Source organism: Heptranchias perlo, chromosome 35 (assembly GCF_035084215.1).
Source record: "Heptranchias perlo isolate sHepPer1 chromosome 35, sHepPer1.hap1, whole genome shotgun sequence".
NCBI classification, from domain to species: domain Eukaryota; kingdom Metazoa; phylum Chordata; class Chondrichthyes; order Hexanchiformes; family Hexanchidae; genus Heptranchias; species Heptranchias perlo.
In genome coordinates, this window is record NC_090359.1 from 27,306,500 (window position 1) to 27,331,412 (window position 24,913).

General features: G+C 53.5%; 1 protein-coding gene across 4 annotated transcripts in view; it reads left to right on the forward strand.

Annotated features, from left to right (window-relative positions):
• LOC137302531 (polyamine-transporting ATPase 13A3-like) overlaps window positions 1–23,753 on the forward strand; it is a 47,519-nt gene extending 23,766 nt beyond the window's left edge. Inside the window, exons 16-29 of one of the 4 annotated variants that reach the window (XM_067972268.1) lie at window positions 2,315–2,435; window positions 3,458–3,582; window positions 5,562–5,731; window positions 9,314–9,427; window positions 10,652–10,731; window positions 10,826–10,868; window positions 13,786–13,895; window positions 14,687–14,783; window positions 16,245–16,317; window positions 18,711–18,888; window positions 20,134–20,333; window positions 20,850–20,938; window positions 21,939–22,019; window positions 23,553–23,753. In XM_067972268.1, the coding sequence (XP_067828369.1) occupies window positions 2,315–2,435; window positions 3,458–3,582; window positions 5,562–5,731; window positions 9,314–9,427; window positions 10,652–10,731; window positions 10,826–10,868; window positions 13,786–13,895; window positions 14,687–14,783; window positions 16,245–16,317; window positions 18,711–18,888; window positions 20,134–20,333; window positions 20,850–20,938; window positions 21,939–22,019; window positions 23,553–23,714 (1,643 nt within the window). In that variant the 3' untranslated portion in view covers window positions 23,715–23,753. Of the gene's footprint in view, window positions 1–2,314; window positions 2,436–3,457; window positions 3,583–5,561; window positions 5,732–9,313; window positions 9,428–10,651; window positions 10,732–10,825; window positions 10,869–13,785; window positions 13,896–14,686; window positions 14,784–16,244; window positions 16,318–18,710; window positions 18,889–20,133; window positions 20,334–20,849; window positions 20,939–21,938; window positions 22,020–23,552 lie in introns of those variants that run through there. The other 3 variants (XM_067972270.1, XM_067972269.1, XM_067972271.1) reach the window with 3 other exon arrangements.
• Window positions 23,754–24,913: the final 1,160 nt, after the last annotated feature.

Sequence of the window (24,913 nt, forward strand, 5' to 3'; positions counted from 1 at the left end):
CCCCACTGCCTACATACAGCTCCCCTCTCCACATCTCTCCCCCCACCCCTACATACAACTCCCCTCTCCACATCTCTCCCCCCACCCCTACATACAGCTCCCCTCTCCACATCACCCCCTCCCCACATACAGCTCCCCTCTCCACATCTCTCCCCCCACCCCTACATACAGCTCCCCTCTCTACATCTCTCCCCCCACCCCTACATACAGCTCCCCTCTCTACATCTCTCCCCCCACCCCTACATACAGCTCCCCTCTCCACATCTCCCCCTCCCTACATACAACTCCCCTCTCCACATCTCTCCCCCCACCCCTACATACATCTCCCCTCTCCACATCTCTCCCCCCACTGCCTACATACAGCTCCCCTCTCCACATCTCCCCCTCCCTACATACAGCTCCCCTCTCCACATCTCTCCCCCCACCCCTACATACAGCTCCCCTCTCTACATCTCTCCCCCCACCCCTACATACAGCTCCCCTCTCCACATCTCCCCCTCCCTACATACAACTCCCCTCTCCACATCTCTCCCCCCACCCCTACATACAGCTCCCCTCTCTACATCTCTCCCCCCACCCCTACATACAGCTCCCCTCTCCACATCTCCCCCTCCCCACATACAGCTCCCCTCTCTACATCTCTCCCCCCACCCCTACATACAACTCCCCTCTCCACATCTCCCCCTCCCTACATACAACTCCCCTCTCCACATCTCCCCCTCCCCACATACAGCTCCCCTCTCCACATCTCCCCCTCCCTACATAAAACTCCCCTCTCTACATCTCTCCCCCCACCCCTACATACAACTCCCCTCTCCACATCTCCCCCTCCCCACATACAACTCCCCTCTCCACATCTCCCCCTCCCCACATACAGCTCCCCTCTCCACATCTCCCCCCACTGCCTACATACAGCTCCCCTCTCTACATCTCTCCCCCCACCCCTACATACAACTCCCCTCTCCACATCTCCCCCTCCCCACATACAGCTCCCCTCTCCACATCTCCCCCTCCCCACATACAGCTCCCCTCTCCACATCTCCCCCTCCCTACATAAAACTCCCATCTCTACATCTCTCCCCCCACCCCTACATACAACTCCCCTCTCCACATCTCCCCCTCCCCACATACAGCTCCCCTCTCCACATCTCCCCCTCCCCACATACAACTCCCCTCTCCACATCTCCCCCTCCCCACATACAGCTCCCCTCTCCACATCTCCCCCTCCCCACATACAGTTCCCCTCTCTACACCTCCCCCTCCCCACATACAGCTCCCCTCTCCACATCTCCCCCTCCCCACATACAGCTCCCCTCTCCACATCTCCCCCTCCCCACATACAGCTCCCCTCTCCACATCTCCCCCTCCCCACATACAGCTCCCCTCTCCACATCTCCCCCTCCCCACATACAACTCCCCTCTCCACATCTCCCCCTCCCCACATACAGCTCCCCTCTCCACATCTCCCCCTCCCCACATACAGTTCCCCTCTCTACACCTCCCCCTCCCCACATACAACTCCCCTCTCCACATCTCCCCCTCCCTACATACAGCTCCCCTCTCCACATCTCCCCCTCCCCACATACAGTTCCCCTCTCTACACCTCCCCCTCCCCACATACAGCTCCCCTCTCCACATCTCCCCCTCCCCACATACAGCTCCCCCTCCACATTTCCCCCTCCCCCTCCCCACATACAGCTCCCCTCTCCACATCTCCCCCTCCCCACATACAGCTCCCCTGTTTACATCTCCCCCTCCCCACATACAGCTCCCCCTCCACATTTCCCCCTCCCCCTCCCCACATACAGCTCCCCTCTCCACATCTCCCCCTCCCCACATACAGCTCCCCTGTTTACATCTCCCCCTCCCCACATACAGCTCCCCTCTACCTCTCTTTCCCTCTCCCCTTCCTCTACATCTTGCTCCCTCTCCCCTTCGTTCCTCTCTTTCGTATCTCCCTCTCCCCTTCCGTTCTCTCTTTCGCCTACCGTTTCCCTCTCCTTTTCTCTTTTTCACACTCCCTTCATTTCTCTCAATCGCGCTCTGGTTCTCTCTTTACCCCCCTCCCCTTCCTCTCTTTCTCTCCTCCTCCCCTTCGTTTCTCCAAGTCTCTTTTTCTCTCCCTTTTCTCTGTCATTCCCCTTCCTCTTTGTTTTTTCCCTTCTTCTCCCTCTTTCCTTCTCCCTTACCCTCTCTCCTTTCTCTCTTTCCCTCACTCTGCCCCTAGCACGTTATTCTGCCTGACGTGCTCTTGTCGGGTTCTTGGTGTAATATTGATTACACCCACTGCTGATCAGTGCTTTTCTCCGACCAGTTCCCGATGATTTTCTGGAGGTGATGGAAAGTTTCACACAGCGTGGTTACCGTGTCATTGGATTAGCATTCAGAGAATTCAAAGGTTCACTGAAAGAATCGGACATAAAAAACGTGAACAGGTGAGTGTGACCCTGTGGTCAATAAGGAACCCACCAGCATGAGTGTGTCACAGCGCTGGGACTGTGTGTGTGATTGTTGTACATTATTGCAGTTAGTGCATGTTAGTGTGCAATGGTCTGATTGATAGAGTTGTTGCAGTGAGTGTGCATGCGTGTGAGTGTTGGTGCGTCAGTGTGTACAGGCCAGGTAGGCCCCAAGCTCGATCCCCCAGTCTTTTTTTTTAATTCGTTCATGGGATGTGGGCGACGCTGGCGAAGCCGGCATTTATTGCCCATCCCTAATTGCCCTTGAGAAGGTGGTGGTGAGCCGCCGCCTTGAACCGCTGCAGTCCATGTGGTGAAGGTTCTCCCACAGTGCTGTTAGGAAGGGAGTTCCAGGATTTTGACCCAACGACGATGAAGGAAACGGCCGATATATTTCCAAGTCGGGATGGTGTGTGACTTGGAGGGGAACGTGCAGGTGGTGTTGTTCCCATGTGCCTGCTGCCCTTGTCCTTCTAGGTGGTAGAGGTCGCGGGTTTGGGAGGTGCTGTCGAAGAAGCCTTGGCGAGATGCTGCAGTGCATCCTGTGGATGGTCCACACTGCTGAGCCTCTGCCTCCCTGAGCTAGGGAGGAAAAAAATCAGCCAGGGTTCCTGCTCCTGGTCACCATCCATTGAAGCCTGCTGGAACATGTGTGTTGGGTGTGCGCGCGTGTGTTGGGTGTGCGCGCGTGTGTTGGGTGTGCGCGCGTGTGTTGGGTGTGCGCGTGTGTGGGTGTGCGCGTTTTTGCGCGTGTGTGTGGGTGTGTTTTTGCGCACGTGCGTGTGGGTGTGTTTTTGCACACGTGCGTGTGGGTGTGTGTACATTGGGTTCCAATGTGATGCCCCTCGTGGTGAAGTCACCTGTCTCCACTCTGTCCGGGCTCACACCTGAAGGATGGTCACTTCGGTGAGTGACTGGAGGGTAACAGCACCCGTGTGACTCAGGGCACCTTCAGGAGAGGAGGGGGGAGAAACTGCAATTGTCTGTCTTTGTTTCAGGGAGTTTGTGGAGCAGAACATGACCTTCACGGGCCTGGTGATCTTGGAAAACAAGCTGAAGAAAATTACCTCGGTAGTTTTCAGCGAACTTCTGAAGGCAGAAATCCGAGTTGTGATGATCACAGGTACTGGGACGGTGAGACCGTGTAGACGGGGTGATGGGAGCGGGACACTGGCAGCAGGGAGACCATTCCCAATCTCCCCACAATCCTGCAGGTCGGACGCTTGCTGTACATCATGGCAATGGGCGAGGCTGTTCCGCTGCAGGAGGCATCACCGTTCAGTGCTCATGCTGCGTGTGCACACACACTTTCCAGCATTGAACCAATCATCCGATAAAACCAGGTAACCTTTGTTCCCACATTCTTCTCCACATGAATTTTTCACTCTCCACTTTTCAAAGTCACCTTCATTTTCATCCGTTTCAGGAAAGTGCTGGGGCAGTGCTCGGGAGCTTCTGGCTGATTTCCCGCCCCCCCCCCCACCCCGAAGCCAAGGGTCAATCGAAGCCACTACTGCCACCCTAACTGAGGTTGTTTAATTTAGCACAGGCCAGGGGTTGGATCTGGGGTCTTTATCCACTAGGCCATTGGGGTACATGGAGTGTTGGTGCTGTCTCTCCCTGTGTGAGTCACTCACAGTCTGCATTCTGTCTGTTGTTGGCAGAATAGATGTACGATTGTGGACAGCACCTCTCGCATTGCTGATATGTGCTGTGGGCAGGCAAGTCTCCCCATCTCCCCTTCCCCGGGCACAGTCTCAGAAAGAACCTCACCAGAGTTTTTTCTGGTTAGAAATGTGGTAGATTTCCCTATCTCTCTCCTTGTCTCTGACTGTCCCATTATAACTGCCTCCCGCTCTTCCCCATCTCTCGCTCTCTCCTCTCTCTCTCCCCTCGCTCTCTCCTCTCTCTCCCCCCTCGTTCTCTCTCTCTCTCTCTTCTCTCTCCCCTCGCTCTCTCTTCTTTCTCTCTCTCCCCTCGCTCTTTCCTCTCTCTCTCTCCCCTCTCTTTCTCCCCTCTCTTTCTCCCCTCTCTCTCTCTCTCCTCTCTTTCTCCGCTCGCTCTCTCTCTCCCTCTCTCTCTCTCCCCTCGCTCGCTCTCTCTTTCTCTCCCCTCATTCTCTTCTCTCTCCCCTCGCTCCCTCTCCCCTCGCTCCCTCTCCCCTCGCTCTCTTTCTCTCCCCTCGCTCTCTTTCTCTCCCCTCGCTCTCTTTCTCTCCCCTCGCTCTCTTTCTCTCCCCTCGCTCTCCCCCCTTCTCCTCTCCACTCTCCAAAGAAGCCTTGGTGAGTTGCTGCAGTGCATCCTTTGGATGGTACACACTGCAGCCACAGTGCGCCGATGGTGGAGCGAGTGGGTGTTTAAGGTAGGGGAGCGAGTGGGTGTTTAAGGTAGGGGAGCGAGTGGGTGTTTAAGGTGGGGGAGCGAGTGGGTGTTTAAGGTAGGGGAGCGAGTGGGTGTTTAAGGTGGGGGAGCGAGTGGGTGTTTAAGGTAGGGGAGCGAGTGGGTGTTTAAGGTGGGGGAACGAGTGGGTGTTTAAGGTAGGGGAGCGAGTGGGTGTTTAAGGTAGGGGAGCGAGTGGGTGTTTAAGGTAGGGGAGCGAGTGGGTGTTTAAGGTAGGGGAGCGAGTGGGTGTTTAAGGTAGGGGAACGAGTGGGTGTTTAAGGTAGGGGAGCGAGTGGGTGTTTAAGGTGGGGGAGCGAGTGGGTGTTTAAGGTGGGGGAGCGAGTGGGTGTTTAAGGTAGGGGAGCGAGTGGGTGTTTAAGGTGGGGGAACGAGTGGGTGTTTAAGGTAGGGGAGCGAGTGGGTGTTTAAGGTAGGGGAGCGAGTGGGTGTTTAAGGTAGGGGAACGAGTGGGTGTTTAAGGTAGGGGAGCGAGTGGGTGTTTAAGGTGGGGGAGCGAGTGGGTGTTTAAGGTGGGGGAACGAGTGGGTGTTTAAGGTGGTGGATGGGCTGCCGATCGAGCGGACTGATTTGTCCTGGATGGTGTCGAGCTTCTCGAGTGCTGTTGGAGCTGCGCCGATTCTGACGGGTCACGATGTGCGGAATTTCGTTCTGATAACGTTTGCCGATGATTAACGTTGATTTGTCTGGCCCTTCGACCAGGTGACAGCACCCTGACTGCCATCCAGGTAGCGAAAGTGTCCGGAATGATTGGGGTCAAGGAAAGGATCATCCGCGTCAAGGCAAAGTCGCCCACTGCCACCTCCAAAGCCACAGTGTCCTGGAGAAACGTAAAGAAGATCCAAGGAGGCGAATTAAGGGGATCACCGCAGGTTGAAATCTTTTTATTGCCTCCTTTTCTCAGAAGAGGACAGGGAATTAAATAAGAAGTCAAAATAAAGACAAAATGCTGGAGCAGCTCAGCAGGTCAGGTATCTGTGGAGAAAGAAACAGAGTTAACGGTTTCAGGTCGAAGACCCTTCGTCAGAACTGGAAGATGGTAAAGTTTTTAATCAAGTACAGAGCCAGGGGAAGGGGGGGGGGAGGGAGGGGGGGAAAGGGGGGGAGGGAGGGGGGGAGGGAGGGGGGGAAAGGGGGGGAGGGAGGGGAGGAAAGAACAAAAGGGGAGGTCTGTGATAAGGTGGAGGGTACGAGTGATTAAATGACAAAAGTGATGACGGTGCAAGGCAAGGAGGGGAATAAAAACAAAAAGTGGGTAGCACGCGGCAGGCCAATCAACATCAGAAATATACACACTCAGAATTATTTTGTGTGTACTGTATACATACACACATATGCATTATATATACACATTTTAAAATGCATCATCTCAGTGACACTCCATCATTCCCTCTTTGTTTGTGTATTCCCCTTTTTTTCTGATTGTATTAATATAGAAACAAAGAACTTGTATTTCTATAGCATCTTTCATGACCTCACGATGTCCCAGAGAGCTTCACAGCCAATGAAGTACTTCTGAGGTGTAGTCACTGTTGTAATGTAGGAAACGTGGCAGCCAAATTAATGCACAGCAAGATCCCACAAACAGCAATGATGAGATAATGATGTTGGTTGAGGGATAAATATTGGCCAGGACACCAGGGAGAACTCATCTTTGAAATAGTGGCTGTGGGATCTTTTATGTCCACCCGAGGACTCGGTTTAATGTCTCATCCGAAAGACAGCGCCTCCAAAAGTGCAGCACTCCCTCAGTACTGCACTGGGAGTGTCGGCCTGGATTACGGGGCTTAAACCCATGACCTTCTGACTCAGAAGCAAGAGAGCGCCCCACTGAGCCATAGCTGATGCCTGCTTGGCGCTTACTTTTCAGTCCTGAAGAAAGATACCTACCTGAAACGTAGACCGTCTGTTCTCCGCACAGACGCTGACCGACCGGCTGTGTGTTTCTTGCTTTTTCTGTTATCATATTTCCAGTACTTTGCATTTGAGGTGACTTAAGAAGTCTTGTTCGTCGTCTGTCGCGTTCTGTCCTTGTGTCTAATATCGCTCAGGGTCATCGGCCCACAGCGCAGGGCATCATCGAGATGGAAAAGGGGAGGAGACAGGACAAGGTAGTTCAGGACCCAGAGATTAGCTGGCACCAAGAACTTCGGGATGTTTTACTTTTGTCTCAGAGGCAGGAATACTAACCCGTGAGCCAGTGGGCACTCGGTCAGGAACTGGATCCTCACCGGATATCAACCCAGTGTTGACAGACCATATTCTAGTCTCCACTCACCGGGATTGCCTGACCCAGAGGTGGAAATGCGACCATTAATCCAAAGGCTCGTGAATAAATTCCAGTCTGGCCACATTCTTAATGTAATCCGCTTATATAAACGTGTCACACAGTAATTACATGTTCCCCCACTCCAGGCGTTGCAGCATCACTGGGAATGTGTCATTACAGCGTGGCACGTTCAGAAAGAAACTCACTGGAGAAGGTGCAAAAAAGATTCATGAGGGTGATATACAAAGATTCATAAGGCAGGATATCCTTATCAGGAGAGGCTGGGACTCTTTTCTCTGGAAAAGGGAAGGCTGAAGGGTGACCTGATAGAGGTCTTTAAGATAATGAAAGGGTTCGATAGGGTAGACGTAGAGAAAATGTTTCCACTTGTGGGGGGAGACCAGAACTAGGGGCCATAAATATAAAATAGTCACTAATAAATCCAATAGAGAATTCAGGAGAAACTTCTTCTCCCAGAGAGTGGTGAGAATGTGGAACTCGCTCCCACAAGGAGTGGTTGAGGTGAATAGTGTAGATGGATTTAAGGGGAAGCTGGATAAACACATGAGGGAGAAAGGAATAGAAGGATATGCTGATAGGGTGAGATGAAGTAGGGAGGGAGGAGGCTCGTGTGGAGCATAAATGGCGGTATAGACCAGTTGGCCTGTTTCTGTGCTGTAGACGCGATGTAACTCGATGTAAGAAGGAACTTGCATTTATATAGCGCCTGGACGTCCCAAAGAGTTTTACAGACAGTAAAGTACTTTTGAAGTGCAGTCACCATTGTAATGTAGGAAACACGGCAGCCAGTTTACACACAGCAAGATCCCATAAACAGCAATGATATAAATGTTTTTAGTGATATTGGTTGAGGGATAAATGTTGGCCAAGACACCGGGAGAACATCCCTGCTCTTCTTCAAAACAGTGTCATGGGAGCTTTTACATCCCCCCGAGAGGGCAGAGGTGTCACGTGAAAGAGAGCACCCCCGACAATGCAGCATTCTCTCAGTATGTCAGCAGTTTGCATTATGAACGTGGATGTAGAAATTTTATAATAGAAATATATATTTCTACAGCTTTAAAATAGGGCCTGAATTGCGTCTGTGAACCCAGGTCCAATTATCCCCTCCCCTCAAAGCCGCTTCACCTGAAGACGATACTTTATCTTGACTGTCCGAGTGTAATGCCACGGGAACGAGCTCGATTAAATAGTTAAAAAATGACCCAGTTGTGTGTTGCTGAAGCTTGTTCTTGCAGCCTGGTCCATTAGCTGAAACCAATGCTGAAATAATAAACTTATCTTCATTATTATTGAAGGGATGGTTCCTAAAGATTCGCTCTCACTGTGATTACTCACAACAATTTAAAGAGTGATTTGTCACTGCTAAATTGCTAGTCTTGCTGAGGATTTAAGTTGGTGCAGGTAATGCAAATCTCATATTGGTGCAGGAGAGGGCACTCCTCGGAGTTTCTTGGGACAGTGTAGAGGGAGCTTTACTCTGTATCTAACCCTGTACCTGCCCTGGGAGTGTTTGATGGGACAGTGTAGAGGGAGCTTTACTCTGTATCTAACCCGCGCTGTACCTGCCCTGGGAGTGTTTGATGGGACAGTGTGGAGGGAGCTTTACTCTGTATCTAACCCGTGCTGTACCTGCCCTGGGAGTGTTTGATGGGACAGTGTGGAGGGAGCTTTACTCTGTATCTAACCCGTGCTATACCTGCCCTGGGAGTGTTTGATGGGACAGTGTAGAGGGAGCTTTAGTCTGTATCTAACCCGTGATGTACCTGCCCTGGGAGTGTTTGATGGGACAGTGTAGAGGGAGCTTTACTCTGTATCTAACCCGTGCTGTACCTGCCCTGGGATTGTTTGATGGGACAGTGTAGAGGGAGCTTTACTCTGTATCTAACCCGCGCTGTACCTGCCCTGGGAGTGTTTGATGGGACAGTGTAGAGGGAGCTTTACTCTGTATCTAACCCGTGCTGTACCTGCCCTGGGAGTGTTTGATGGGACAGTGTAGAGGGAGCTTTACTCTGTATCTAACCCGTGCTGTACCTGCCCTGGGAGTGTTTGATGGGACAGTGTAGAGGGAGCTTTACTCTGTATCTAACCCGCGCTGTACCTGCCCTGATGCTGACACGGGTGGAGTTAATTAATCTATGCTGATGTTATGTGTTTACTGCAGCGTGTTACTCTCTCTGAAGATCAGCCAATGCAGTCCAAGCCGAGGATCCATTTTGTGATCGATGGCCCATCATTTTCAGTGATTGAAGACAACTTCCCGGAGCTTCTCCCCAAGGTGAGTCTCTTAAACTTTGCTGCCGAGTTATCCTGATGGCCGGAGGGTAAATGGCTTGCTCGGTGTAGGGTTGCCAACTCAGGTTGGACGTATTCCTGGAGGTTTCATCACAGGACCTCCTGCCTTCATTGGCTCGACCCAGTCAAACAGCCTTTCTCCCCCATCTCCAATATTTCTATAACTAATAAACAAAAGTATTCAAAGAAAGTGAAATAAATATAACTTTTTTTTTAATGTCCCTATGATTTTTCTCCCTGGGGTTTTGCTCCCAGCAGTGTCCAGGAGATTAATCTTCAATTCCTGGAGACTCCAGGGCAATCCTGGAGGGTTGGTAACCCCAGCTCGGTGTGGTACTGACCAGTACAAGGCTCAGGAGGGCTGCAGGTTTGATCCCGGCCTGTGCTGGCTTAGCTGATCTCTGATACGGCAGCAGTCTGGGTGCTACAACTAGCCCCAGTTCCCCTTGAGTTCGGGAAGGGGAAAGTTTGGTTGTCTGTCCCGCTTCTGGTCACCCCTGCTGGAAGTTGCCCGTTTGTGGGTGTCTGGTGGGGACAGGATGAAACGGGTCTGAGTCTCCCTCCACGGTTGAACATCCTTCCAACGCACACTGCCTGGTGTGTGGAGTGTGACCACTGGACGAGGTACCGGAGGTCGTCCAGTGCCCGTGGGACTCGTACCCCAGTGATAGTCGGCGCCTTCTGGAGAGGCGGGGGAGGAAAGGAAATTAAAACTGCCGGGAGGAAGGGGGATCATTGACACCATGATCTTGAAACGAGGGGCAGATTCTTGGAGAAGTTGCCGCTCTGGTCAGCAGAGCCCATTGGAGGAGCATCTCCGGCCTCTGTAGACTTGTCTGGGGAAGGGATGTGTCTCGGATTGAAAGTGACCAATGAGCAATCCCGACAAAGGCAGGAGTGGTCGCTTACCGAAGAAACTGATTAACATCCTCCCTCTTCCTCTCCTTCTCACCACCACGACCTCATCTCTTATTCTCACTGTCTCTTTCTCTCCCTCTCATTCACTCTCTCCTCCTGTCCTCCCTCTATTTCTCCCCTCCCTCCTTTCCTCCCCTCCCTTTATCCATCCTTTGCTCCCTTCTCTCTCTCCCCTCCCTTTATCCATCCCACGCTCCCTTCTCCCCTCACTCCCTTCTCTCTCTCCTCCCCTCCCTTTATCCATCCCTCGCTCCCTTCTCTCACTCTCTCATTCCCCTCTGTTCCACAGGTGACGCTGTATGGTACAGTTTTTGCAAGGATGTCCCCAGACATGAAGACCAAGCTCATCAAGTGTCTGCAAAGTCTCGAGTGCGTGAGTTACAAATCTTTTTGTGAACTGTTTTTCTTGTTGCTTGTACGGGCCATGTGATTTTTTTCTCTGTTTTGTTTTCTGTTGGGACAGTTATGTTGTGGGAATGTGTGGAGATGGAGCCAACGACTGCGGGGTGAGTTTAACTGTTCTTATTCTTTTACCAATTTTCCAATCATTTCCTGAAGGCTATTCAAACACGCTGTACATCACAGCCGAACCCAATCTTACCCTCACCCGACATCCACACTCCTGCATTTTCCAACAGGAGTCACGGGATATCATACAGAAGGAGGCCATTCGGCCCATCGTGCCTGTGCCAGCTCTTTGAAAGAACTATCCAATTAATCCCAATCCCCCTGCTCTTTCCCCGTCGCCCTGCAAGTTTTTCCCCTTCGAGTATTTATCCAATTCCCTTTTAAAAGTTATTATTGAATCTGCTTCCACCGCCCTTTCAGGCAGCGCATTCCAGATCAGAACAACTCGCTGCATAAAAAAAATTTCTCCTCAACTCCCCTCTGCTTCTTTTGCCAATTATCTTAAATCTGTGTCCTCTGGTTACCGACCCTCCTGCCACTGGAAACAGTTTCTCCTTATTTACTCTATCAAAACCCTTCATGATTTTGAACACCTCGATTAAATCTCCCCTTAACCTTCTCTGCTCGAAGGAGAACAATCCCAGCTTCTCCAGTCTCTCCACGAGAAGCCTGGCTGATTGTTTTCATCCCTCTCCAGTCCAGGAGCAGTGAAACCGATCTCAATATCCCAAAGGCCAATGGAATGTTGGCCGTTATCTCAAGGGGGTTGGAATACAAAGGGGAGGCAGTGATGCTTCAGAGTCCAGAGCCTTGGTCAGACCCCATCTGGAGAGACTGCATTCAAATTCTGGGCACCGCACCTCAGGAAGGAAATATTGGCCTTGGAGGGGGCACAGCGCAGATCCACCAGAATCTGGGGCTAAAAGGGTTAAATTATGGGGACAGCTTGCACACAACTTGGTCCCATTCTCCTGGTTTCTCTCCCTCCACTACACCCGGGCAGTGAAGACCACAGTCGACCCTCCTTTATGACTGATGTGCGAGATGGGAGTTAAGTTGCTCTCAGCACCGTCTGTAATGTCCATATTCGTGCACTCTAATCAAAATACTCCTATTGCTTTACTCACCGTGGGTCACATTGATTAGGAACACCACAGAGAGGCGTTTCACCCCCGCAGTAACAGGTGGGCTGCCGATAAAATTCAGCTGCGTCACGCGGTATCCAGGGCAGCGTCTCGCAGCAGCGGCGTCTCGCCGCTCCGTCTCGCCGCTCCGTCTCGTCGCTCCGTCTCGCCGCTCCGTCTCCTCGCTTCGTCTCGCCGCTCCGACTCGCCGCTCCGTCTCCTCGCTCCGTCTCCTCGCTCCGTCTCGCCGCTCCGTCTCATCGCTCCGTCTCATCGCTCCGTCTCGCCGCTCCGTCTCCTCGCTTCGTCTCGTCGCTCCGTCTCGCCACTCCGTCTCCTTGCTCCGTCTCATCGCTCCGTCTCGCCGCTCCGTCTCCTCGCTCCGTCTCCTCGCTCCGTCTCGCCGCTCCGTCTCATCGCTCCGTCTCGCCGCTCCGTCTCATCGCTCCGTCTCCTTGCTCCGTCTCGCCGCTCCGTCTCATCGCTCCGTCTCGCCGCTCCATCTCCTCGCTCCGTCTCCTCGCTCCGTCTCGCCGCTCCGTCTCGCCGCTCCGTCTCGCCGCTCCGTCTCCTCGCTCCGTCTCCTCGCTCCGTCTCGCCGCTCCGTCTCATCGCTCCGTCTCGCCGCTCCGTCTCGCCGCTCCGTCTCGCCGCTCCGTCTCCTCGCTCCGTCTCCTCGCTCCGTCTCGCCACTCCGTCTCATCGCTCCGTCTCGCCGCTCCGTCTCGCCGCTCCGTCTCGCCGCTCCGTCTCATCGCTCCGTCTCGCCGCTCCATCTCCTCGCTCCGTCTCCTCGCTCCGTCTCGCCGCTCCGACTCGCCGCTCCGTCTCGCCGCTCCGTCTCCTCGCTCCGTCTCCTCGCTCCGTCTCGCCGCTCCGTCTCATCGCTCCGTCTCGCCGCTCCGTCTCGCCGCTCCGTCTCGCCGCTCCGTCTCCTCGCTCCGTCTCCTCGCTCCGTCTCGCCACTCCGTCTCATCGCTCCGTCTCGCCGCTCCGTCTCGCCGCTCCGTCTCGCCGCTCCGTCTCCTCGCTCCGTCTCCTCGCTCCGTCTCGCCACTCCGTCTCATCGCTCCGTCTCGCCGCTCCGTCTCGTCGCTCCGTCTCGCCACTCCGTCTCCTTGCTCCGTCTCGCCGCTCCGACTCGCCGCTCCGTCTCCTCGCTCCGTCTCCTCGCTCCGTCTCGCCGCTCCGTCTCGCCGCTCCGTCTCGCCGCTCCGTCTCCTCGCTCCGTCTCCTCGCTCCGTCTCCTCGCTCCGTCTCCTCGCTCCGTCTCGCCGCTCCGTCTCGCCGCACTTACTCGCCGCTCCGTCTCCTCGCTCCGTCTCGCCGCTCCGTCTCGCCGCCCAGACTCGCCGCTCCCTCTCGCCGCTCCCTCTCGCCGCTCCGTCTCCTCGCTCCGTCTCCTCGCTCCGTCTCGCCGCTCCGTCTCCGCGCTCCGTCTCCGCGCTCCGTCTCGCCGCTCCGTCTCGCCGCTCCGTCTCCTCGCTCCGTCTCCTCGCTCCGTCTCATCGCTCCGTCTCCTCGCTCCGTCTCCTCGCTCCGTCTCATCGCTCCGTCTCCTCGCTCCGTCTCGCCGCTCCGTCTCGCCGCCCAGACTCGCCGCTCCCTCTCGCCGCTCCGTCTCCTCGCTCCGTCTCGCCGCTCCGTCTCCGCGCTCCGTCTCCGCGCTCCGTCTCGCCGCTCCGTCTCCTCGCTCCGTCTCCTCGCTCCGTCTCATCGCTCCGTCTCATCGCTCCGTCTCCTCGCTCCGTCTCGCCGCTCCATCTCACGGGCCCCTCCTGGTCTGATGAAGTGTCTCCGCCCAAACTGTACGGGGTGGACAGACCGGCTGTGGGTTTGCGCTTCTGTTCTGTGAATTTCTTGCCCGTATTTGTTCTTTTATTTTACACAGGCATTGAAGACGGCACACGTTGGAATCTCGCTCTCACAGCTGGAGGCGTCTGTGGCCTCACCGTTCACCTCCAAGCTGCCGACCATCGAATGTGTTCCCATTCTAATAAAGTAGGTGGTAGAATGTCCACTCCCTAATGTCTCAGGTGCTGGCTGTGTTCACCCAGGGGGAGGAGCGGGCAGTGAGGGGAGGCAGGTGGAGAAATGGCTCAGTGTACACCTTGCAAATGCAGTAAACAACCCTCCTTTATATTCATCCCGGCAATACTGGATCCCCAAACAGAATGGCCTCGTATCCTAGTACTACACCCTGAGTAGGATGGGCACTCTACTCCAACACCCCAGAGTAGGGAGCATTACCTAAAGAACATTCCTCCCGCCCCCCCAACTTACCTGGGAGTGTTTGATGGGACAGTGTAGAGGGAGCTTTACTCTGTATCTAACCCTATACCTGCCCTGGGAGAGTTTGATGGGACAGTGTAGAGGGAGCTTTACTCTGTATCTAACCCGTGCTGTACCTGCCCTGGGAGTGTTTGATGGGACAGTGTCGAGGGAGCTTTACTCTGTATCTAACCCGTGCTGTACCTGCCCTGGGAGTGTTTGATGGGACAGTGTAGAGGGAGCTTTACTCTGTATCTAACCCTATACCTGCCCTGGGAGTGTTTGATGGGACAGTGTCGAGGGAGCTTTACCCTGTATCTAACCCGTGCTGTATTTGCCCTGGGAGTGTTTGATGGGACAGTGTAGAGGGAGCTTTACTCTGTATCTAATCCGTGCTGTACCTGTCCCGGGAGTGTGTGATGCTAACATTGCAGGCCTCTTAATGAGCACAAGAAGTTTAGTTAAAAATGAGGTGTGCAGGAAGGATTATGTTTTTTTACTTGTAGTTTGCTCTTTAACAGGGAGGGCCGTGCTGCACTGGTGACATCCTTCTGTGCGTTTAAGTACATGGCTTTGTACAGCATGATCCAGTACGTCAGCGTCCTCATCCTCTACTACGTGAGTACAAGAGGGCCCTTCGAGCAGTGTGTGTCTCTGCTCACTCACTCACCTCGGCCAGGGCAGCGCTGGAGACCCTGCAACTGTACCTGGAGCTCCCGGGGTCGGGAGGACTCCTGCTCCTGATCGACAGCCCCTGCTGGGGAGTGCACCTCGGGCAGGGATAGAGGGCAGGCTCGGCTGTGATGCTCTCTACAGTCGAATATCCTGCCTGGACTGACAGGGAGAGGTACCGGAGGGTGTGCAACACCCATGGAACCTGTACCCCTGCAAGAGTCGGCACCCTCAGGGGAAAGTAAAAGGGAAAATTAAATTCTGGAATATAAAAAATTAATAACTTGGACTTAATAAAGAGAGAAAGAAAGAACTTGTATTTCTATCGGGCCTTTCACCACCTCAGGACGTCCCAAAGCGCTTTACAGCCAATGAAGTACTTTTTGAATTGTGGTCACTGTTATAATGTAGGAAACGCGGCAGCCAATTTGCGCACAGCAAGATCCCACAAACAGCAACGTGACGATGACCAGATATTTTGCTTTTTAGTGATGTTGGATGAGGGATAAATATTGGCCCAGGACACTGGGGAGAATTCTCCTGCTCTTCTTCAAAATAGTGGCCATGGGATCTTTTATGTCCGCCTGAGAGGGCAGACGGGGCCTCGGCTTAATGTCTCCTCTGAAAGACGGCACCTCCGACAGTGCAGCGCTCCCTCAGTACTGACCCTCCAACAGTGCAGCACTCCCTCAGTACTGACCCTCCGGTGCTGCACTCCCTCAGTACTGACCCTCCGACAGTGCGGCGCTCCCTCAGTACTGACCCTCCGACAGTGTAGCACTCCCTCAGTACTGCCCCTCCGACGGTGCAGCGCTCCCTCAGTACTGACCCTCCGACGGTGCTGCACTCCCTCAGTACTGACCCTCCGACAGTGTAGCACTCCCTCAGTACTGACCCTCCGACGATGCAGCGCTCCCTCAGTACTGCCCCTCCGACAGTGCAGCGCTTCCTCAGTACTGACCCTCCGACGGTGCAGCGCTCCCTCAGTACTGACCCTCCGACAGTGCAGCGCTCCCTCAGTACTGACCCTCCAACGGTGCAGCGCTTCCTCAGTACTGACCCTCCGACGGTGCAGCACTCCCTCAGTACTGACCCTCCGACGGTGCAGCGCTCCCTCAGTACTGCCCCTCCGACGGTGCAGCGCTCCCTCAGTACTGACCCTCCGACAGTGCAGCGCTCCCTCAGTACTGGCACTGGGAGTGTCGGCCTGGATTTTGTGCTCAAGTCTCTGGAGTGGGGCTCGAGCCCACGACCTTCTGACTCAGAGGTGAGAGAGAGAGAGCTCCCCACTGAGCCCCGGCTGACGCCCAATGCTCGGGATATATAGAGGAAAGGAATCTGCTCACTGGGTTTGTCACATCCCTCAACCCCCTGCTCTCTAACGTGTCTCTGCTCTTGTGTTTTCAGATCTCCAGTAACTTGGGAAACTGGGAGTTCCTGTACGAGGACCTGTTCATCACCAGTGCCATCGCCATCACCAGTACGACCCCCACCACCTCCTCCCTCCACAAAAAGACCCTTCCTTCCCCACAGTAACAGTGTTTTCAGATTAGGACTGCTGTGTCAGGAAAGGGGCTTCTGGGCCTCAAGAAGAACAACCCTGGACTCGGAGTGCGTGAAGCCGGGTGGGGGGGTTACATGTTGCGGTGTCGAGGATTCCAGACTCTGATTTGTCCCCCACAGACAATAAGATCTCGAATTCCCTGGGTTGAGAGAGGGCATGAGTCCCAGGGAAGCCCGGAATACAGGACAGAACGCAGCTCCTCCAGGCTTCCATTTATACTGGACCTTTAAATTCTGGTCCAGGGTGGGGGAGGGCGGTGGGGGTGGGGGTGGTGGGGAGGTGGTGGGGGGGGTGGAGGGATCAAGGGGAATGTGGGGAAAGGTCCCATTCAACAACAACTTGCATTTATATGGCACCTTTTAACGTCGTAAAACGTCCCAGGAGCGATTATCAGACAAAATTTGACACCCAGCCACATAAGGAGATATTAGGACAGGTTGGTCAAAGAGGTAGGTTTTAAGGAGCATCTTAAAGGAGGAGAGAGAGGTGGAGAGGTTTAGGGAGGGAATTCCAGAGCTTAGGGCCCAGGCAGCTGAAGGCACGGCCGCCAATGGTGGAGCGAAGGAAATTGAGCAGGAGGCCAGAATTGGAGGAACGCAGAGATCTGGGAGGGTTGTGGGGCTGGAGGAGGTTACAGAGATAGGGAGGGGTGAGAATCTTCCTCCCTTTACGCCCTTGAAAGGCCTCAGCAGAACCTGTAAAGCCTTTCAATGGTGTAAAGGGAGGAAGATTCTGAAGGCCTCAAAATGGGAGCTGAAAATTGGAGCAAGAAAATTGTTTGGCGCATTTAGAGCTCGGGAAGGAGTCCTCCGTATATTTAAATACTTTGGACATGGGCATGGAGGGCTGGGCACAGTATCGACATTTGCTGATGACACCAAACTGAGAGGCATAGACTATGAAGTATATCAGCATATCACAGCAGGACAAGGACAGGTTAGGGGAGCGGGCAGACAGGCGGCAGATGCAGTTCAATGTAGAGATATAAGTGGTATATTTTGGGGAAAAGAAAAATAGGATAGAAGTGGGATGCAGATAGCCAGATCTAGGGGCACAGATCTGCAGTCCTACGTCGATCTTTAAAAGCAGGATTATAGGTGGGAAATGCCATAAAACGGGCATTCTGAGTGGCTCACACAGGGGCACTGAATATAAGATCAGGGGGTGATGATGAACCTGTACAAGACATTGGTCAGACCACAACTGAAGCACTGCACGCAATCCTGGACACTACAGTGCAGTACAGCCCGCTGGATGGAAGCTTAAGACGCCCTGAGCTTTATCACTAGTGTCCCAAGTACAATCTCTAGACCCCAACCTTTACACTTCACCCCACAGCACACCCACACCTGTCACAGACTATGGTGTCACCATACACCACACCGACGTAGCTGCACCCGCAGGACTGCAGATCTGTGTTTGAAGAATGGTAGAACCTCCCTTTGTCCTCGTCCCCTATCTCCTCAAGGTTTCTCTGTTCAGCACTTTCTCCACTATACATCAGTGTCCCATGACTACCCCGCACAATTTTAAAATTTATACACTCACGTGATGCAATTCTCATCCAAGGGTCTTTGTCTACAGGAGTATGGTTAATTGCTACACCCGCTATCTTACCTTGCTCAGGCTCATTCTGTAATACCTGTTGTTCACCCACTGTACTAGTTAACCCATGATGCTTTCTACTCACGTCAAGTTATCCTCGCAAAAGTCATTTTTTTTTATTATTACCCCTAAAAGCTGTAGGGGCCATCGCAAAAGTGCAGGGTAGATTTACCAAGGTGATGTCAGCGATGACGGGAGGCTGCGGAAACGAGGACGGCTTACAGGAGCCCGGGGGGTGGGGGAGTGTGACAGACCTGTTGAGTGTTCTGAAAATGACTCCGATGGTAAATAGTGAAAGATTATTTTCACCGGATCAGTAATGAGGGGATCAAACTCCAGATCAGGGCTGGAAGGTTAAAAGGGGGAGGTTGGAGGAATTTTTACAGGCAAAGGGTTCTTAGAATTTGGAATATATTATAAGAGGCTGTCAATCACAGCATTTAAGGGGAAAATTAGATATAAACACTTGGAGGAAAAATATTAAAAGATACAGGGAAAGAGCAGGGAAATGGGAGTGGAGTTGATAGCTCTGGTGTGGAGTCAGCACTGATGGGCCGAATGGCCTCTCGTGTGCTGTAATCCTGTAAAGAATGGTCGCTTGGGTGGGAGGTGTAGGACCCCCATGGAGCAATAACCCATATGAGTTGATGTCTTCAGGATGGGTCTTCATAAACAGTCTCACCGTTTCCCTGTTCTCTCCTCAGTGAGCAGGAATAAGGCCTACGAACACTTGGTACCATATCGTCCCAATGCGAATCTGGTCTCCCCACAGCTCCTGCTATCTGTGCTAATGCACATCGCTCTCTGCTCCACTTTCCAAATGATGGGATTCCTGCTGGTCCAAATCCAGCCCTGGTACAACCCCTGGGATCAGGGAGCACGGTACGTGACTGTGTGTCCACTCGCACGTGTGTGTGTATGTGTGTGCACCCATGCGCGTGTGCATGCTCATTTATGCGTGCACACTCCTAAGCGTGTGCATAAGTTTTCGTGTATGTGTTCACGTCTGTGTGTGTGCGCGCGCGTGCACCCATGCATGTGCATACTCAGTTGTGTGTGCACGCGCCCATGCATGTGTGCATGCTCACTTGTGTGTGTGCGGGCATGTGCCCATGCATGGGTGCGTGCTCGTGTGTACTTGTTTGTGTGCGCGCGCCCATGCATGTACATGCTCGTGTGCGTGTGCCCATGCTTGTGCATGCTCGTGTATGTGTGGGTGCTCACACGTCTGTGTGCGTGCACCCATGCCAGTGTGTGTGTGCACGTGCCCATACGTGTGTGTGTGTGTGTGTGTGCACACCCATGCATGTGTGCACATGAAGGTGTAAAAGGGCTGAGGAAAGAGCAAGGAAAGCTGAAGTTGCACAGCCTAGACAGAAGGTAATGGAGGTGTATAAAATATTAAATGGTATCAATACAGGCGACTCAGAATGTCACTACAGATTAAGCCAGGAAACTAGGAGCAAAAGGCAGACAATTAAACCAGCGTAAATCAAATTTAAAACAGATAATGGGAGGAACTTCTTTAGAGTGAGAATGTTTGGAATGATCTGCCGGACGGGTTAATATGGAAAACATCAGGCAGCTGATGTGGTGGGAGAGCTGGGGGTACGAGAGCAATATTTAAATGGAAAGAACTCCGTGCAGCTCCTACTCACAACCTCAGGACATCCCAAAGCCCCTCTCATCCAATGAATTGCTTTTTGAGGTGTAGTCACTGTTACGTTGCCATTTTGCACACAGCAAGATCTCAGAGATAGCAATGAGCTGAATGACCAGCCAGTCTGCTTTGTGGTGGTGTTGTTTTGAGAGAGGGATGTTGGCCCCAGGACGCTGGGAGGATTGGCTCCTCTTTAGATAGCCCTACGGGATCTTTCACATCCACGTGAACAGTCAAATGGAGCCCCAGTTTAATGTGTCATTCAAATTGGCAGGTCCGGCACTGCCCCCAGTACCAGCCTGGATTGTGTGCTCGGGTCCTGACATGGGGCTCGAACCCCACGACCAGCTCACTCACTGGTGGGAAGCCCCACCCGCTGGGCCCGGTTTGATCAATTTCATTGGGTTGAGTGAAGTATTCTTGTCCTTGACTTGCCTTGGGCCGTGACCAGATCTCTCTCCCGATAGGGCGTGCGCCTCCAACGACACGTTTTACGGAATGCCATCCCCACAGCGCCGGAACAGCAGCGGGATCCTCTTCAACATGCAGTGGAAAATCAGCAACTACGTCAACACCACCGTCTTCTTCGTGTCCGTCTTCCAGTACATCACCATTGCGTTTGTCTTCTCCATGGGCAAACCCTTCCGCAAGCCCATCTCCACAAACTGTGAGTACCCCGGCAGGGCGGGGGGGGGAGGGGAATGGGGTGGGGGGGGGAATGAGCCATTTCGAGACGCCAACGAGCGGTCGGCAGCTCCTTTTCCAGCTCGCCTCCGAGTCAGAAGGTCGTGGGTTCGAGTCCCACACCGGAGATTTGAGCCCATAATCCGGGCGGACAGTACCGAGGGAGCGCTGCACTGTCGGAGGTGCCATCTTTCGGATGAGACATTTGAAGCGAGGCCCCGTCTGCCCCCCCAGGTGGATGATAAAGATCCCACGGCCGCTACTTTGAAGAAGAGCAGGAGAGTTCTCCCTGGTGTCCGGGGGCCGATATTCCTCCCTCAACCGACATCACTAAAAAGCAGATTGACTGGTGGTTCATCTCATTGCTGTTTGTGGGATCTTGCTGTGTGCAATAAACGGCTGCTGTGTTTGCATTGTGTGTGTGTGAAGTGCTTTGAGATGGTTCTGGGAGATGTGATACGGTGTGAGGTAAACATTTCTTCTTTGTTTTTTTTCCCAGATTTGTTCCTGGCAGTTCTGGTCATCCTTTATCTTTTCACTTTGTTGCTCATGCTCTTTCCAAGCAGCAGCCTTGACACCTTTTTTGAGGTAACGCTCTCCCAATCTTATTGATTCATCAATATTTGATTCTTGTTCCCTTCCTCCCCCCTCCTCCTCCTCATTGAGTCGCCTCTGAGCCAGGAGATCGTGCATTCAAATCCCACTCCAGAGACCTGAACACATAATCCAGTCCAACGCACCCAGTGCAGCACTGAGGGAGTGCTGCAGTGTCTGAGGTGCCGTGTTTCGGATGAGATGTTAAACCGAGGCCCGGTCTGCCCTCTCAGGTGGACGTAAAAGATCCCACGGTACCAATTCAAAGAACAGCAGGGGAGTTCTCCAGGTGTCCTGGGCCAATATTTATTCCTCAACCAACACCACTAAATAAAAGATGATCTGGTCATTATCTCTTTGCTGTTTGTGGGATCTTGCTGTGCGCAAATTGGCTGCCGCATTTCCTACATTACGACAGTGACTACACTTCAAAAAGTACTTCATTGGCTGTAAAGAGCTTTGGGGGTCCTGAGGTTGTGAAAGGCGCTAAAGAAATGCAAGTTTGTTCTTTCTTGTTCCACTGGGGTACAGTTCCCCAGGTGTCCTCTGGTATCTCGCCCAAGTGTCTGTTCAACAAGGCCTTGAGTTTTCTGGCACTCTGCGTGGCCGACAGCGCAATGGAAACCCCTTCCACGAGGCGACAATGAGCCCGAGGGCCCCAAGTGTTGGCAGACTATTTGACCGCGTTGGCATCACCACAGAGCCTCAGCCAATGTCCACAATGGCGCCCACTTTCCAATAGGGGGCGTTAGGCTGGGAATCCTGGATGTTTATCCCACTCTCTGAGTCAGGTACGCCTGAGGGGGCTGCTGCCTCAGCACAGACCAGGGATCGAAGACGGGGCCCGTGTGGCTCAGTATCACAAAGGATGGTGCATTTAGCCGTGAGCCAGCAGGCATCCCCTCACTTCCAGTTTTGACGCACTGCGCTGTCCAGAGCCCTGGGACTATTACTAATCACTCTCTGTCTCTCTCTCTATGCTTTTCTTTTCTAGTTTGTGTGCATCCCCTACATCTGGAGGATCTACATTTTACTCATGGTCGTTGGTCATTTTGCCCTTTCTGTCTTTCTGGAGGTAACATTTAAATCTGATTAATAGATTCTGATTACACTGGGTCTGAAAGTGTGACTCATTCCAGTCCCTCCCAGCTAGGTCACAGTGCCAATTGAGAGAGCATTGTCTCGGGTTGCTTCTGTGTGTTGCTATTTCCTAGTGTGTTCCCATAAACTCCACTGTTCCCCCGCTGTGTCCCCTCTATAGCCCACTGTTCCCCCGCTGTGTCCCCTCTATAGCCCACTGTTCCCCCGCTGTGTCCCCTCGAGAGCCCAGTTCCCCCGTTGTGTCCCCTCTATAGCCCACCATTCCCCCGTTGTGTCCCCTCTATAGCCCACTGTTCCCCCGCTGTGTCCCCTCTATAGCCCACTGTTCCCCCGCTGTGTCCCCTCTATAGCCCACTGTTCCCCCCGCTGTGTCCCCTCGAGAGCCCAGTTCCCCCGCTGTGTCCCCTCTATAGCCCACTGTTCCCCCCGCTGTGTCCCCTCGAGAGCCCAGTTCCCCCGCTGTGTCCCCTCTATAGCCCACTGTTCCCCCGTTGTGTCCCCTCTATAGCCCACTGTTCCCCCGTTGTGTCCCCTCTATAGCCCACTGTTCCCCCGCTGTGTCCCCTCTATAGCCCACTGTTCCCCCGCTGTGTCCCCTCTATAGCCCACTGTTCCCCCGCTGTGTCCCCTCTATAGCCCACTGTTCCCCCCGCTGTGTCCCCTCGAGAGCCCAGTTCCCCCGCTGTGTCCCCTCTATAGCCCACTGTTCCCCTGTTGTGTCCCCTCTATAGCCCACTGTTCCCCCGTTGTGTCCCCTCTATAGCCCACTGTTCCCCCGTTGTGTCCCCTCTATAGCCCACTGTTCCCCCGCTGTGTCCCCTCTATAGCCCACTGTTCCCCCACTGTGTCCCCTCTATAGTCCACTGTTCCCCCGCTGTGTCCCCTCTGCAGCCCACTGTTCCCCCGTTGTGTCCCCTCTATAGCCCACTGTTCCCCCGCTGTGTCCCCTCTATAGTCCACTGTTCCCCCGCTGTGTCCCCTCTGCAGCCCACTGTTCCCCTGTTGTGTCCCCTCTATAGCCCACTGTTCCCCCGTTGGTCCCCTCTATAGCCCACTGTTCCGCCATTGTGTCCCCTCTATAGTCCATTGTTCCCCCGCTGTGTCCCCTCTATAGCCCACTGGTCCCCTCTATAGCCCACTGTTCCGCCATTGTGTCCCCTCTATAGCCCACTGTTCCCCCGCTGTGTCCCCTCTGTAGCCCACTGTTCCCCTGTTGTGTCCCCTCGAAAGCCCACTGTTCCGCCATTGTGTCCCCTCTGTAGCCCACTGGTTCAGGCTCGGCTGTGATGGCTCCCACAGTAAACTTGCTTGCTGATACTATTTAGACTCTGACATGAAATACGTCAGAGATATTGGAGAGCAGCCGGCTCCCAGGGAACCCCTACCTTAGCAAGAGTCAGCGCCTCCAGGAGAGATGGGGAGGAATTGGAAAATGTACATGTGTAATAACAGATATAAACTGTAGACTAAGGGTGTGCCTTAGGTAAGAATGGTTTCTCTTTTGTAGGAGGTGCTGACCAACAATCATCGGCTGTGGAACTGGCTGAGCCGCATGAATTGTCCATCTGCCTACCTGGTGAAGCACAAGAAACTCCACCAAGAGCTGCAGGACGATCCTTCCTGGCCCCCGGTCACTATGCCCACGTCACACAAGGCCACTGTACAGTAAAGCACGCTCAGATAACATATTTATCATTAAACGGTTGTACAGACTCTCGTTGGGCATGCGCTTATTTCAGCTCAGGTGGACGGGGCTCACTGTTTTCCTCACTCCTCATTTGAATATACTTGTTTGCAAGTGAACACAGTGTATGTGTGAAATGTGAGTGTGTATGTGTGTGGGGTAGAAACTGGTCTCGGTCTGCAACGTGTACCCATCTTCCTCTACAGTTCTTCAACCCTCCTCTCCTCAACTCAACCCTCCTCTCTTCGAATCAACCCTCCTCTCTTCGAATCAACCCTCCTCTCTTCGAATCAACCCTCCTCTCTTCAACTCAACCTTCGTCTCTTCGACTCAACCCTCCTCTCTTCGACTCAACCCTCCTCTCTTCGAATCAACCCTCCTCTCTTCGACTCAACCCTCCTCTCTTCGACTCAACCCTCCTCTCTTCGACCCAACCCTCCTCTCTTCGACTCAACCTTCGTCTCTTCCACTCAACCTTCGTCTCTTCGACTCAACCCTCCTCTCTTCGAATCAACCCTCCTCTCTTCGACTCAACCTTCGTCTCTTCAACTCAACCTTCGTCTCTTCGAATCAACCCTCCTCTCTTCGACTCAACCTTCGTCTCTTCAACTCAACCTTCGTCTCTTCGACTCAACCCTCCTCTCTTCGACTCAACCTTCGTCTCTTCAACTCAACCTTCGTCTCTTCGACCCAACCCTCCTCTCTTCGACTCAACCTTCGTCTCTTCAACTCAACCTTCGTCTCTTCGACTCAACCCTCCTCTCTTCGACCCAACCCTCCTCTCTTCGACTCAACCTTCGTCTCTTCAACTCAACCTTCGTCTCTTCGACTCAACCCTCCTCTCTTCGAATCAACCCTCCTCTCTTCGACTCAACCTTCGTCTCTTCAACTCAACCCTCCTCTCTTCGAATCAACCCTCCTCTCTTCGACTCAACCTTCGTCTCTTCAACTCAACCTTCGTCTCTTCGAATCAACCCTCCTCTCTTCGAATCAACCCTCCTCTCTTCGAATCAACCCTCCTCTCTTCGAATCAACCCTCCTCTCTTCGACTCAACCCTCCTCTCTTCGAATCAACCCTCCTCTCTTCGACTCAACCTTCGTCTCTTCGACTCAACCCTCCTCTCTTCGACTCAACCCTCCTCTCTTCGAATCAACCCTCCTCTCTTCGACTCAACCCTCCTCTC